General features: G+C 34.3%; 1 protein-coding gene across 3 annotated transcripts in view; it reads left to right on the top strand.

Annotated features, from left to right (window-relative positions):
- Nucleotides 1-17248, top strand: part of Fife (regulating synaptic membrane exocytosis protein fife) — a 231038-nt gene that overhangs the window by 120549 nt on the left and 93241 nt on the right. For all 3 annotated transcript variants that reach the window (XM_070111821.1, XM_070111823.1, XM_070111822.1), the window contains one exon: nucleotides 5660-7144. In XM_070111821.1, coding sequence (XP_069967922.1) covers nucleotides 7109-7144 — 36 coding nt within the window. In that variant the 5' untranslated portion in view covers nucleotides 5660-7108. The remainder of the gene's footprint in view (nucleotides 1-5659; nucleotides 7145-17248) is intronic.

Here is a 17248-nt window from a genome sequence, read left to right on the forward strand (position 1 = left end):
ACACCTCATATTAATTTTTGAGTTTGGGCCGCTTTCTTGTATACCGGGCATCTGACGCTCCCAGTAAAGTGATCAGTTTCACTGGAGCCAGCTTTCAAGCAAAGCATGCATTTCGGCTTCTTGGCACAGTCCGTAGCCTGGTGTTCACCCTCACCACATCTTCTACATAGTTTAGACCTGTCCTCGTTTTCGCAGCTTTTCGCTGTGTGGCCATAATCGAGGCATCTGTAGCACCGTTGTGGCTGCCTATATTCTCTGATACGGCATATTACCCACCCTACTTTTAATTTCTTGGATTGAAGTAGTTTCCTGGCATTCTCAACTGGGAGTTTAATAAGCGCTGTTTGAGTGTCTCTGTAGGACTTTCTTAGGCTCTTTATAGCTGAAATCGTCAGATCGTTGTTACCCAACTCTCTCTGTAGAGCATAAAGTACTTCTTCCTTGGTTGTAATTTCATCCAAGTCTTTACACTCTATAAGTGTCTCCTGGGTCAGAACTTTTATATTTGCTTGGTCACCAAGGCATTTCCTCATTGTTTCCTGCGAGTCGGCTGACATTGCTGAACCACTTAGTTGCAGCAGCATTTCACCGCCTTGTGTTTTACGAATTCGGGTAACTTTCTTTTCGAATTCGCTGAGAGTAGAATCGGACTTAATTTTCCTAAGAATTTCGGCATAAGTAAGATTTCCATTCTTAGAAATTAATATCGCCTGGGGTTTTGTTTTTGGGGGTTTTGCGGTTTGCGGTTTAGCTTTTCTAGCTACAATATTCCACGGCAGTGTTTTTGGACTGTGAGGGTCATTTGGGTTATTACCTTTATTTTGTTGGGTTTCCTTAGGTCTCTTTGATGGTGGATTTACAGCGCCTTCAAAAGTGTGAGGTATAGCGCGGTCATTTGTTATTATTGATCGCTTAGCTTGACCAATCAAATTTGTATTTGCGCGAGTTTTTGGCGAGTTTGTGCATGTTCGCTTAATTTGTTGCTGCGTGTGCTCATCTTCTATTGGTTCATCAGTGTGCATAGTGCGGCCTCTTTTCGGCTGAATGATTGAGTGGGTGGTTGACTCTTTGAATTCAGCTAGTGCTTGTTTTTGTAGCTGCGATATCCTATCAATGATATTTTTCATATTCTGGTTCACATGTCTTTGTTTTTGGCCATGTGTGAGAGCAATTAGTTCATCTATGAGCACTCCCAATGCAGTGAGCACGTTCTCTCCTTCGCTCATGTTTATGATGGGGTCAGTTTTAGTGTCGCATTGTGTTGATGGCAGATTGACTACGATCAAATTATCAGCTGTTCGCGTTGGTTTATTGCAATGGGTCATATCAAGCGCAGTTGGCGTTGCAGTGTTGACCGATTGTACGCTGGGCGTTATTACCCGTCGCTCGGGTGATCGGGCAGTTTTGCTGCTCCGTGTAAATGGACTAATTCCAGCCATTTCACTTTTCTCCTTGGTGTCTGCTATGGGATTTGCTGTTTTTGCTTTAGTTGACATTTTTTAGCCACATAAACAGAAATCCTCTAGCGCAGGTGTTGAGCAGAGATTCCTCAGGATCAGGCCTCAGGAATTTCTCTCAATGTGGATTGTGGATTTCAAGAGGGTGTAAAAAGAATTAAAAAAGGGAGACGACAATATGAGCAGCTGAGAGAGCGCTCTTTGCGTATTCCCTTTTGTGCGGACCTTTGCCCGACAATAAATAAATATTTTTAAATAGAAATAGCACTTACCGCTTGTACGACTTTTCTGTCGATTCAATTTAGTGCCGGTTTGCTAGTTGCGTTTGCAGTCTGTTTTTTCGCGCACTTGCGGACTTTAAACACTTTTGTAAAACTTTGTTTATGTTCCATAGGTTGGGACACTCACAAAACACGTCCGTACTTGTGCACTTCAACTATGTATCCATCATATGTCTTTGTGTGTGTGTGTTTGTGTATGTACCAATACACAAATCTTTATGCAGATTACAAGCCATCTTGATATCAATAAGCACACACACACATATATATATTATATCTATAAATACCAGCGCTTCACAAGTCCATTCATATGCTTGACGGTTTAGCATCTCTGGAGAAATTACCACATGAACTGACCCAAAAAGCAATTGAACGGATATGTGACCGCTTGAATGCGTCGAATTACAAATATTCTGCTGATAGTAGAGTAGAAATTTGCGTGTTCCAAGAAAGTTCAGTTTATATATTATATGCTCGTGTGGAAAGCAAGGGAGTCAACGATAAATACCGTTAGCATTAGATTTGATTATGGTCAGCTAAAAATATCAAACGCTCAAACTTTTTACTTACAAAAACTTGTGGCCCACATACACACACATGTAAATAACACACACATACATATACCATTTCATACTTAACCATTTAGCCAATTTTGCATGCATGCCAGCGAGTGTGTGTTCGTGTGTTGCAAGGAGAACAAATAAGTGTTGCAAATCGATTTGTGATAAGCATATTTGTTTATGTGCTTGTTAAGCAGATAGTTTGCGCACTCTTAATGCTCACTCATTCTTATGCTTGTCATATATTAGCTGCTGCGTTCTGATTGAAAGAGTATAATAATAAATACAGTTTTTTTGCATTAGGGGGCATCAAATTTGCAAAATAGTTGAATGAAGCCTTTTTCTTCGAAAACCACAAGTGTTTGCATTTTCGAAATGGTTTCCGAATGCTGTCTAAAGTCGCAGAAAAACTTCGCTCGTGCGATGCAACCACTGACATAACGAGAAATCTCAAAACAAAAATTTAATAATAATAAAGAAAGTGTGCTTCAGAATCATAATGACAAGTTTTCCCCTAAAGGATCGACTCAAAATCGCATTATTTTATGACGATGCCTTATTATTTTAGAAAACAACATTCTGTAGCGATCCCAATGAAGATGATTGCCCACAAACACCAAAAAACAAAAGTTAACTTCGGCTGCACTGAAGCTATAATACCCTCAACTGGCAAAAAATAGTATAAAAATATTTTATTCTTGATTTTGATCGATCAGTTTATATGACAGCTATGTGCTGTATTTGTGTGATCTGAACAATTTCTTCGCAAATTATAGTGATATTTTGGATAATAATGTCTGTGAAACTTTTTGAAGATACCTTGTCAAATAAAAAAGTTTTCCACACAAGCAATTGAGTTAGATCGTTCGATAGTTCGGGTATAAAATTCAGAACAAAGCTTTGAATTATTATAGTTCTTTGTTATTCTTTACGCTAGAATATTAGCTCCGAGGAGCGTGAGACGAATCTGTTAGGACCATAACTGTCAATGCTTACATTATGCGATAGTCTGAATAAGTCACTGGCTGCTTGATATCGATGTATGTACGAAAATGAGATTAATTGCTCGATTTGATCAAATTTCTAATTTTAATCGTATGTTTCACCAATTTAATATTACTAGACAATTTTAAAAGAATTTGTATCAGGTTGCTGATTAAAGACTTACGATTTATAGTCATATAAATATTATGAAATAAAAATAGAGGATAACCCTACTAAATACATTTACATGTCATCATGTAAGCTAATGGTAATGGCACTCAATAAAAATTCAATATTTGTTATTCAAATCAAAGGCAGAAGCAGATATGTGAACATACTTGTATCTCTGCCAAGTTGTGTTAAGCTAAAGTGGAAGTTGAAATATTTTGGTTTCTTAATAAAATCTGACCATGAATTTTTTGAGAGACTTGTAGTAGTTTTGAACTTGCAATGCAAAGTTAATTTGTAAGATGGAACACAGAATCAATAATGACACAAGTTTTTCAGAGTTTTTAAAGAGCTGCAAATAGAGAGAATGGAAAAGAAATACGCAGTAAGGCGTATGGAAATCATACAAAGAGCAGCTAGTATACGTGTGCATCAATGGAGCTCTTAGAACAACGCTAAGTGAGGCCTTAAACGTTATTTTACATTTACCGCTCACAAACTGGTTATGTGTGTTAAGCAACTGGCTGCGAAGTAACCTCTTAGACTGAGGAAATTCTCCCTATTAGTCGTCCGTAATAAGGGACTTTCTAAGATACTAAACAAGTTTCCGTTTTTATCCAATAACACACATTTTCGAAATACTATAGAATAAAACTTAAATTCGATCGTCAAATATTGAATTCTTTTCCAGAGAAGAAATACAGTGCCTTTTCAGCAAAATTATATATCAGATCACTGCAGTGTCTTCCAAGCGGAGATTACAGCAATTCAAGAAAGCCATCAGATATTCTCTCTACTTAACTAGATAGTAGCAATTTAATATGTATACGAAAACCATAATTTTTTATTTAAATAATCAATTATCTAGAAACTTAGTTTGGTGCGAAAAAGCCTTAGATGATCATCATCTTTTGGTGCTACAGTTCTGTGTGAGCTGACCTCCAGCCGTCTCGATCATTTGTGATTTTTCTTCAATTTTTTATACCAACATTTTTGATATATTCTACCAATTCGACGATCCACCTTGATCTTGGTCTTCCATGCTCATTAGTGTTGGACGTGTTTGTTTCATGAATTTTCTTCTGCGTCTACTTAGTGTTCAGTTTTTTCACATGATCAAGTCATCTTAATCGCTGCACTTTTATGAAACGTATAATGTTTTTGCCTTTCTTAAGTTGGTGTAGCTCTTTGTTCCACCTCATCGCCACTCGTCATTGTCTTTGACTGCTTCAAAATTTTTTCTTTAAATTTTTCTTTCGAAGATCTGCAGTTGGGCTTTGCCGTTTTGAGAATTTTGTCAGGTGATGAATTTTTTAATTCAGCAAAAATTACACTTAACTGAAAAAACCTGCATATTGATTTATTTTGCCATTACTTTACTGAATTTTGAAAACCTCTTACGACTTTTTATCGAAGATTTTAAACTGGGTTTTTTTCTGTTTTCAATCAAATCAAATTTTTGCATGAATTGCGGGATTAAGTAAACCTGTAAAATGTTATGGCATTCATAGTTAGGTTTAAAGCTTAAAATTTCGGATTAAACTACTGTCATATTAAAGCCGCAAGCAAATTTTTTTTCTACCTAATGTTATATAGATTCCGTCAGCATCTCTTTTTATATGCGTGATAGTGATGTATTACTTATCTGCGGTTAATTGGCTGAAATCATAAGAAATTTTCATGTTCATAAAGCAAGTACTGTGTGCATTAAATTCGAATTTATCATACTGACAAGGCGAAGACACGTTACACTTCAATGAGAGACCGTAACTTTATTTTTATTTCATTTGTATTTCTACAAAGTTTCCAACAGAATTTTATGAGAATAATTGCAGTCGTTAGCAGAGCCTTTTTCATAATTATTGACGCGAAGCACTCTTACTTACATATGCTTATATATTTGTATGCGTTTGTTGTTACGATGAAATCAAGTTACGTATACGCCATGGTTCGAAGAAGCCTGTAGCTTCAATGCTCTCACACATGCAAAATATAAGCGTGTAAATGAAAATGAAATTGTCATTGACTTAAATATTGACTTCGGCTCTTTCACTTACATTATTGTAGTATTCCCAGTAGATTTTGAGTCAAACTGTCAGCCTTTCTACTCGTCTACTAGTATCCAACATACTTCGGACATTATTTTTAAATATAACTATTCCAAATTTCCTATAAATCTCATAAATATTATTTTCTTTATTTTTTCCAGCATTCTGGTGCACATGCGACTTAAGGAATAAAAAAAGTATTAAATTGTACAATCAAATGTAAAAAACTTCAGCTTCAAGTAAAACCTCGTTGGTCCGCAAATTTTATTTGATAACTTTTAATTCACCGTTACACATAATTTTAGAAAAATGCTGACTGCATACAAATGCAAATGGACAGAAAGCATACATCAACAATGTCACGAGACGGCAGCGAGTCAAGCTGCAACTGAAAATTACTTGTAAAAGAAAACAAAAACAAAAAGTGCAATAAAAACAGCGAAGAAAGCAAACGGAAGACAGCAAGGAAGCGAGGTAGTTAAGTAAACGAATGCTTTGAGCCAACCAGTCGTACGCTTAAGCAGACAGCTGTACTGCAACAAAACCTCTGTGGCGCGTTGTTAAAACGGCACGCGAACGCCGGAAAGTATGCTATACAAATAACAAAAAGCAGCAAATGTAAATTTCGGTTGAAGGCAGAACGAAAATAAAGCAACAAACAGTGAAAACGCAAATAAAACTCGCTCCGCCAACGATAATAACCGTAAAGAAAATAATGACGCGCAACAGTAAATGCGTGTTGCATGCATGTGTTAGTGCGCTACGCTTTTAACCAATGAAACCAAGGAAATTACACGGCAGTGTACGAACCGAGCGCATACAAAGCAGCACACGACAGCAAAAACAACAGCAACAACAACAAGTACAATAGCTAGTCAGCTGCTGACTATAGACCGGAATACGGCACCAACCACCGTTATTACGGTTTTTTTTGGCGCTACGTGCAACTCAATTATTTAACTGTAAAATACAGGAGAGCATTGAAAAAGGTGGCTACTACAATTTCAAAGGTTAAAAAAATAAAAATTTTGTTGCTGTGAAAGAAGTCAAAAAATAAAAATATAAATATTTTTTCAACACAACGCATCGAATATCAGCATTGACTACCGTTACCTGATACGCCTACACTGTTACTACCAAAAATAGGACGCGCTCATCATGCAACGTGTTGCGCACATCAATGTTGCTTTTGTTGCATTTATGTAAACACCAGCCATTAAACTTGCAACGTTCACCACGCAGCTTGCCACATTGCAGCTGAGTGACCTCATTTCGCTCAGTGTATTTGAAGCCAAAGCGAGGAAAATATAGTCAAATAAGTTAAATTTTCAAAACTCAGTTATCATAGTGTACACACACACACATATATACACCCCCGCACCCAAAGCAAACCCTTTGCATTGCCATTAAATTAATTAAAAATTTGTGCATTCGTGCGCATAAAAATGGAGCGAAGTGTGGCATAAATAATGGAAAAACGTCAAGTTATCAAACGTAACAATAAATTGGCTGAAAAAACGAAATAAAGAAATAAACTGGAATTTTTGGCCGTCAAAGTGTTAAATAAACTTATCAGCACTCGACCGAAGTGAGAAAGAAAAAAAATCAAGATGCTGCCCACCAATGTAATGACGTTCATGAAAAAGGTGAGTTTCTACTTATGGCATTTTTTCATAACAAGAAGCGTATAAAAGCAAATTTATATTAACATATTTGACGCTTTCGGAAAATTTTATTTATTATATTTTATTATTGTTGCTATTTAATAGAGAAAAGGTAGGCAAAAAAAAGTCTCAAAATTAAGCACGAAAAAATATTGCATGTGCTTAGGAAAATATTTTTATTTACAGCAAATATTCTTCAAATGCCTTTAAAGTAGTACCAAAAGTGTAAAACTGAATTTTATTTGTAAATTTTTTATTAGCAAAAATTTTTTTTTGAAAGGGTGGCAACCTTTCTCAAAAATATCAGCGACAGGAATCTTTCATAAATCATGGAGGCTGATGTTAATATCGGTATATATTAATTTTTTCATCGATTGAAACAAGTTGGCAACCCTGCTTAAAAATAGTTTTAAATATAAGCTTTTACAAATCAATTAACTAATTTTGCAATAATTCAACCCGTTTACCAAACTCTTTGAATATAAATATATTGCTAAACATGTGGCAGCCCCACTCAAAAATAAATATTTATCAGTTTTTGAAATTTCCTTATTATTCTATTATTTTTAAAATTTTTAATAAAAGGAAATGTTTTAACAAGTGGCAACGCTACTTAAAATTTTCTTATATGTCTTCATTCTATTGCGTCTCCTTATCTTAAAACTACTAATTCAATTTGAAATTTTGAAACAGATGGTAACATTCATCGCAAAATATTTTTAGATATCAATTTTGCAAACCATTTATCTTTTCAAATTAAATTAAATTAGTTATATTCAGTGTTTTGCGTTTCTTTATATTTTAAATGTTTTGTTAAATTTTAAACAGGTGGCAACACTCCACATAAATTTTTTAAACATTATTTTTTAGTAAAAATTTAAAATCGTTTATCCCTTGCGATTTTATGAAATGAAAACTTTCGAACTGGTGGCAACGCCTCTGCAAGTCAATAAAATAAGAAGACTCAAGATAAAAATTATGTAATTAAACCAGACCAATTCCATTTAATCTAACAGAAAATGCAGTAGCACTGCGCTACCTAGTTGGACACATGCTACTCTAATTAGAAAAACCATATTCATTATCTAATAACAAATGTTGTTGTTGAGTTAATAGTAAATCGTTTGGAGGCATGCTGCTGAGTTGACAGTCCTTGTTCTTAGGTACAGTCTTTTATTTGTATAGAGAAGATTTTCATAGAAATATTAGGTATTAACAAAGATCTGGTAATAAAACTTGGCTTCTGCGTCATCAGGCATTAATATATTTTGGTAAACGAATGGAAATACTTCTGCTAATAAAACTTTTCGAAAATAGTGCTCGGACACGTGTCAATTCTGAATCAAAATGATCACAATTGGTCCATATCTTCCTCTTACCCTTTTCGGCGAATATGAGGAAGGATTTTTGTCGGTTCATATTTTCACCTACACCTCCCATATAACGATCTTCTTATAATATTATATATACCGTATTTTGTTTATATCTTAAACTTAACTCTTCGGCCATTAAAGAGTTCATTTTCAAAAATTCTATTGAATAATATTGCACCATATTTGTATTTAAGAATGTACTCGTATGTAGTTGTGGATATCGATATTACATATCCGATGAATATTTAAATAACTCAAGCTACAAAATTTGTCACCAAAGGAATATCAAAACTTTAAGAACTGCACCTGAGATGCCCGTGAAAAAGCGATAACTTTTCAAAACAAAAGCTTCACTAAGAGTTTGCCGCACCACTGCGTACATATGGTATAAGAAAGTTACTCATACGCCCCGGCGCTTCTGCTCAGCACTATCTGTCGGTTTTTAGCGCATAAAAATGTCATTGAAACTCTTATTGAGAGACACAAACGCTGAAGAGCCCACCAAGATGTCGAGTAATTGACGAAGATATTTATTTGTGTGTAGATGTGTGTATGTGTGCGTGGGCTAGAAACTTTGGCAATATTGTCAATGCTGCATAAATTTGAATGTCAAAAGCGACGCAAAGAAAGCAGTGAAAACAAAACATCGATAAACATAAGACAACCATGTTGTGGCGAATTTTACATGTCGAACAGCAAAAACAAACAACAAAAACAATATAACAATGAACTTTGGCAATAAAAATTCGATCAAACGGCGAAATTATTTAGTGCACGGCCGATGAAGTCCTTCGCATGTGCGCCAGCGATTCGAAATAGATAAAGTTTGCAAAGAAAAATACCAATGGGCGCAACAGCACACAAACACACACACACTTGCAAATTCACATACTTACACATACTTGGTTTATTTCCAAGGGAACTGTAGAACCGAGAGTAATTTGGTTGCTGTGAGTTTTCGACAGTTGAAATATAAATGGAATTGACTTTACAAAGCAGCCGCATGTGCATGCAACAAGCAGCGGATAAATGGAGTCCAAGGAGAATTCTTCAGTAATTTCTCAAACAAATATGAAAGCATTGTTGAAGTTAATATGTTGCTGTCAAAGTTAAAACAAAAATAAGATTTTGCCAAAAGCAACGAAATTGGTAAAACTATGCGTTGAACTTTTTAATGGAAAATAGATTTTTGAAAGTTTTACCGAAAATTTACAGTTCACTGCTTATGTGGGATATAGTAGGAACCATTTAAGTATAAAAAACTATATTTTCTATGGACTTTGCTAAAGTAAGTGTGTCTCGTGCATTCAAGATGCTTCAATCTCGTTGGATGAGTGAAAAAGCGTATAACATCGACTTCAATGGTCCTTTGTGCCGGTTCGTCCAAACATCCCTTTATTAATTTAAGGTTCAACTGACTTCTACGCCACGGTTTTGTTGCTCATCGATTTAGGATTTTTTTATACTCTGATTATGTATTTAAATATATATCTAAATGATCAGCATGACAAGCTGAGTTGCTTTAGCCATGTCCGTCTGCCTGTATATACGTGAATCAGTCCTTCATATCCATTCCATTCCATATAGCTACCATACCAAATAAACGGTCGAAATAAAGTGCTTGTATAGAAAGTTTTTCGTTTGACCATACAAGTATATATCTTCACGAAATTTTGCATGGATTAATGTCTAAGGCAATGGTGCAATCCCCAAAGAAATTATTCAGATCGGATAACTAAAGCATATAGCTGCCATACAAACTGAACGTTCAAAATCAAGTTCTTGTTGGGAACATTTTGTATTTGTTAAGTGTATTATATGCCGCCGAAGTGAACTTTTTTCTTATTTGTGAATAAATTTCAAATTGTTGAGAATTTCAATTAAACCAATTTTAGCTTAATCAAGAGCAATAGTTAGTTTTTATGTTAGCCAACAAATTCACTGGCATGTCGCTAATAAAGCTCATGCTAATTGAAAGCTACTTGTATTAAACAATAAACTGCACATGCAGCTTAAGCCATTCCGTACATGCCACAAAGTTGCTGTGAAGCTGTTTTTTACCAAATTGTACAGAAATTAAATTTTTCTGGTTTTTGTAAAGTTGCAAAAAAGTGAAAAAGTAAATAAAATGTATATGCATGTAATTTAAATGCACAACATGTGACTTGAGGTACGCAGACATACGTTTACATTACTCACTTCCAACCGTCACTTTGCATTGAGAAAAGCACACGCACGCAACAAAACAAGCAGAAATGAAGCGAATTTGCATGCGAAAATTCCCATTTACATTCTACATTCATTCTTTATCTTTGTGCATATGTGTGTGTAGCACAAAACTGGATTTCCACTTCACAAGATATACACTAGGGTGGAGCGAAAAAAAAATTATTATTTAAAATTTTTTAAAAATAAATTATGTAAAATTTGTAGATTATAAAATAAGTAAATTTTTAGAAACAAAAATGTTTAACATCTAGAGGTGTCTCACTCAGTTCTAAAGTAAATTTCGGGTTAAAATTATTTTTAAACAAGAAAAAAATATTTTTGGTTTAAACTTGTTCTATTTATATAAAAATTACCGAATGTGACGGTTTTTGACTGAAAATATATTTTAACGCTTTCCTTAAGCCATATTGGCCTTTAAGACTTTTTTTAAAGCTCCAGTAATAAATAAAGAGGACTCTCCACAGCTTCTAGAACACTTATCAAAATTTTTTTACGAAATAAAAATTTTAGCTCGAAATTTACTTTAACAGTGAGTAAGCCGCATCTAGATGTTAAAAAAATTTTTTTTTTCAAAAGTTTTTTTTTTTTTATAATCTACAAATTTTACCCTCAGGCTAAGCAAAAAAAAAAAATTTCGCCCCACCCTAATATACACCCCTACAAAACTGTAATTTGGTACAGTGAATAGCAGTAGTAGGGGCAATCGCGGTTTTAAAATTGTTTAAATGTAAGCTTTGCCCGCCCGCTAAGTAAGTTGAATGCAAAAAAATCTCAGAAACCTCTAAAGCCATCTCAATCTCATTTGCTCAGCACATGGCACTTCCTCCAACAATGTGATAATCGTGGAAATTGGATGACAACCACGCCCACTACCCATATAATGTTTCTGTTCAAAACTACTAAAACTGCAAAAACTTACTGAATAAATACGGCAAACGAATGATGAAATCGGTCTAAACCCAACACCTAACATAGTGTCTTATGCTTACGTTCAGTTATTTTTCAAATTACTTTGAATTTCGTCTTTTGGCTTGAGTTCATATCACATATTATATATATCATTTCAGTTAATTAGTTGTTGATTATATGAGGAAACAGACTTGTAAGTACCTCGGGCACGAAGATAATTTCCGTTAATAATTTTTTAATATTAAAAGTGTATAATTATAGTAGTGTACAAGTTGGAACTCGGTGTAGCGCTAATTACTCACACTTAAATATATACGAGTAAATACATATGATAATATATAGATGAAGTAAATGAGTATTGATGATTCGCGTTGACGCTAAAGCACACATGTTTACAAGCAAACACGCGTAATTTCCACGATTAATGTCACGCATTAACACAACACGACCCAGCCTTGTTTAATAGAAACACAGAAACATACACAGTACAAACGTACCTCATCAGCAAATAAGTTACAGTCACAGTTGTCAAGTAATAATTGCGTTACGGGGTGTTCAAGTGTAATGAAAAATAAATTTGTGAATTTGGGAAAATGAATTGGCGGTCACTGCGTGGACAAACATCACTAATGTTGCAGGCATGTTTGACGAAATGGTTTCTGCTGTGGGAAAAATAGTTTTGTTTTTCTATTAAACAATTGAAAATAATATACAAATACGACGATATGAAAATTTTATTGAAAAGCAGCTAAACTGTATAACTCATTTACCATGTTTAGAACAATGAAGTCGTTAAGAAATAACAAAGCTGTAGCTAAACTAATAAGATGTTAGGATAATATTATGATACCAAGCTGGTTAAAAAATCTTAATCGAATGAAACTTTTTAGAATATAGTAAAAATATGACCAAAAAAATAATTCATAAGAAACCCAATACTTTATTCTAAGCAACTTATCATGAAATCAGTTTTCAGAACCTCACAATGAGGCACTTTCAAGCGAGTACTACAAAAGAGTATTTCTGACGAGCTGCATGGAATTTAACAATGTAGTTTCAATCAAGAATTAATCATGAATTAAAGTAAGATGTGAGAACAATGTAGTTTATATTTTGCTATATTTAGACTTATTTTGTTCATATCTAGCGCTAAACCACATTATAGGTAAGACATCCAATTATTTGTATTAGAATATCACACATTTTGACCAACATAAACGGTCAGGAAAGTTAAGATGAATGGAAATCACTATATCTGATATATTGGAGTTAGGCGAAAGTTAGGTGTATTATTGATTTTATATTATCTATGCTATCATATACTATCATCTCCGCGAATGCTGAAACAAACTAAAAAAGATTTAGATCAAATATTGACTTTCTCCACACTTTAGAGACTACTAAGCTACTAAGGACAGGTCGATATAACATGGAATAAACGGCTACTTATTATCAAAATCGAATTACTGTGGACTTGCAGCACAAAAAAATGTATATTTTTACATATTCTAATACAAATTTTTATTATAGGCTCCTGAGATTGATACAAGCATGTCAATTTTCCATACACTTGTTATAAGCCTCGTCTAGGATGGCCTTCAGTGCCTTCTGTGAATTTTGGTTTTTCGGTTTCGATCCATTTCTAGAGCGCCATTCGCTAAATTTTTGTTAAAAACAGTTTCGACGTTATATTCATAAATCCATGTCACATTACCACCTTTAGCGACCTCTATCGTCGCCGTTATTGCAAAATATTAAGGTCTTTTAGTAGAAGTCTAGGATTGACACGATTCTTATCTAAAACATTAACCACAATCTGTTAAGTTGATTCTTCAGAAATATCGAGATCCTCCGCTATCTCTTTAATGCCAACAGGACGATTCTGAGGTACTGCTTCTTTAACTTTTTCGACTCCTGCAACATTATCAAGAACTCCGTCACCGTAATACCATTGGAAACACAAAATTTCAAGCAAATAAGTCGTCTATGTCTACATTGTAAAGAAGTTATCAGCTTTCTCAGCTGTTTTTGAAATTTGATATAAAACACATATCCGTATCAGTGTGTAACTTTTAACTATATTGCAGCACTGCTACTTTATGACATATTTATTTATTATCTGAACGATAATATACTTGTAGAATATATATAAATTTTCCTAGTAACATTTATACCTGCACTCTAAAATTTGTTATGTTAAACTTCACGCCGCATAGCTAATACCAACATACATACTTGAATATTAGTAAGTGGGTATTTACATACATTTTCTAACTCTTTATTCTATACCTCGAGCCAACGCGCATAAGTAAATGTTCAACACCAACAAGAAAAAGTTTGCAACAAAGTAAACACTGCCAAAATTTCGCGTTAAATATGCAAAGGTGTTGAGTGGATTAAGAAGGTAAATTTCGAAGTAAGCTCAAGAGAAGCAGCCGAAAGTAAAATGGCATTTTAACCAAATTTTGTCGACATTTTATATGCCAGCAACAATCTTTAATGCACCCTTCTGTACCTACCTACGCTCAATATTAAAAAAAAAACTGTTCTTAAAAAAGCTTCGAACTCAAGCTGCAACAGCTTCAACCACGAGCGTATGTAAATAAGTTGGCATATTCAAGCTCTATCGCATAGGAGAGCATTACGTATACGCCACGGGGGAGAGCCTGCGTGGTTTTTAATAATGAGCTGAGTTCCGTAGGTAAAGGCTTTGCTTTTATTAAGTAGGATGGAAAACGGGTGAAAAGCAAGAAGTATATGTACCTTTCCGTAAGTCTTTGGCAGCAAAATGCATTCACGTCTTTTGGTGTAATATTTAAGATTTATAGTTTATTTAGTATTCATTTAATATTCAAATAACTGCAGACTTGCTGAGTGGTTTTCTTGATAACTAATAATTTTATGAAGATACAATTTTAACCACTTTGATCTTTCTAAACGATTATTGCTATAAACTTTTATAATGCAATAACATTTTCATATTTTATGCGAATAAAGGGTGTTTTTTGAGTCTCCACAATTTTCCAGAGGGATAGCAGTGTAAGCAGCTGTCAAAGTAGACACTTTTATGTAAGGTTTGCTTTGGTAATTTAATATTAACTAGAACAACAAGCAGAATATGTAGATTTTCTCTTTGAAATTCCGGTTGTATTATACGCATGCAACAAGTGTAATAGTTTTGTTCATCTAACGGTTGTTTGTATCACCTAAAACCAATCAAATAAGATATTATCACGCCCACAAGTGCGTTAATTTAATAACTAAATGCCCCAGATACATTAAATTTTACACCTTCGACGCCACAAAAGGGTTTTATAGCACCAGGATAGCAGCATTTCTTCCGGACCTACTAGACCAATTTCAATGAAATTTGGTACATAGTATTATTTTGACATGGTAGTGCGGAAATGGGTGAAATCGGACTGCAACCACGCCTACATCTGAAATAGCACAACTTAAATTCCAACTGATTTTTCACTTTACAGTATAAAATTCAAGCACCAATTAATATAACGGAATAAAACTTTGTACAAATAGTGCCTTTAAGATATGCTAACTCAGGTCTAAAAGTTGTCTAAATCGGACCATAACTATTCAAGTCCCTAAATACCGGGGATATGCACCCCAGATCCTTTAACTGACTTTTTACCAAAAATATCAGTCAATGTTTAAAATACATAATTGAAATTGGAAGAGAATCCTTTCCTGATAACAGTATGTCTGCATATCCAAATTTGGGTTAAATCGGGTCAATATTATTCTTAGCCACCATATACCTAATTGAAAATCCGTCTGTCTTAATACCCCATATAACGGCCAATGTGTGACTTATCTTAATTAAATGAGCATGTTTTCTCATAACGGTGCATATATATTCTTAAAATGAAAAAAAATAGGTTGAAACCTCGCGCTTTATTAATAATATCCCGATTTTCAAACATTCTGTTGAGTTCACTCAACTTTTTTTTTGATGGTTCTATGGGAAATAATGCAAGTAAGGCAGCTAAAATCAATTTCAAATGAGTGAAGCTTAAGCAGAACTAAAATGTTTAGTTATCTCTGAAGAATGTAAATGTGTTAATATTGAAAGTAAATATGCCTAGAATTTCACAATGGATACTTGAATGCCGAAACATTTGAAAAGATATGGATAAGTGTTACGTCTCATCGCTCCGAATTTCTGCAAAAGGAAATTTTTTCTATTAAATGTTCCAACACCTTCCTTGCCATTTCAACACACCTGTTCCATAATCTCGACCCTACAACATAATCAATTCTAATCACTGTAGCGCGCTAAAAAGAGGTCAAAAGTGAGGTAATGCGCCCATGCATCACTACACTTGCCATAATAAAGCCCCTTTCTTGTGCTATTTATAGACAATCTAAGAGCGTACCAGATTTTTATAGATGCACAGATATATGTTCATTTGCTTTCTATTAGCGCAGGCACACATTCTTGTATACACACACACACCAAATATACATATTACCTTTTTTACCGTTAGCCAATGATTTTCACACAAATGTGCACAACATTTCCGTACTTTTTATTTTTATTTATTTAATTTTGCCTTTTTTTTCAATTTTTCAACCCAAATTATTGCATCATAAAAGTTGTCCTTTAGCAGCCATAAAATATCCTATTATCTATCCACAGAGTATTTGTACTTTAATGGATAACGGTAACGGAAGAGGTCGCTACCCACGCAATTGGTTTTTCGCAAATGTATATGTGCATGAGGTTGTACATATGTACGTGTGCAGTTAAAGGTTTGCTCGTTTGAGTGCTATTTATTGGTGTTTAAATTTTCCCTCTCTTTGTAAGGACGTTGTTGTTGTTGGTGGTGTTGGCGTGTTTATGGCAAGTTTAGCGGGCACACATGAGAATGTATGCTGTTTCTTTCATTTATACACATACATACATATAAAATTGGTTGTTTGGGTGTTTGTGTGTGCAGAGTTAATTTGGCGTCGGTGTATTTGCGATTGCTAAGTGAAGGGGAAGAAAATAAAAATCAAGCAAATGGCTACTAAAGCGGAAAGCAACAAAAAATCGAACAACAAAGCATTAATATAGAGAAATAACAAAAATAAAAAGAAAAAACAAAAAAAGAAAAGAAAAAAAGACAGTTAACGGAAACACGACCAATACAATGTAAATATGTAAAACAATAAAGGGATACACAACACTCTGCCACTTCTGCGCTCGGTGTGTGTGTGTAAGGTGGCATCACTCATAAAGCATTTACTCGCTTGATATTTGCGCTCGCACTTTGATTGGCAGCAAAAATTCCACTTCGAGTTTATAGCATTTTTATGGCCACCTGAGCGGTGTGGCGGATACTTTGCAGAAATTTAATTAAAATGATGCACCTGTGGCGGCGCAACAAATATGTGTGGTGTGCCAAAGTGTGCAAAAACAACAAATATACATTGAAAATAGTATATGTATGTATAAGTTAGGCTATCTATATATTCATATATACATATCTACACCATCACCGTCACATCACTCGCAGTTTGCTGCATATTTCATCACATTTTTCAATTACTTGCAATTTTAAAAGCGAAAAAA

Source organism: Bactrocera oleae, chromosome 6 (genome assembly GCF_042242935.1).
Source record: "Bactrocera oleae isolate idBacOlea1 chromosome 6, idBacOlea1, whole genome shotgun sequence".
Classification (NCBI taxonomy): domain Eukaryota; kingdom Metazoa; phylum Arthropoda; class Insecta; order Diptera; family Tephritidae; genus Bactrocera; species Bactrocera oleae.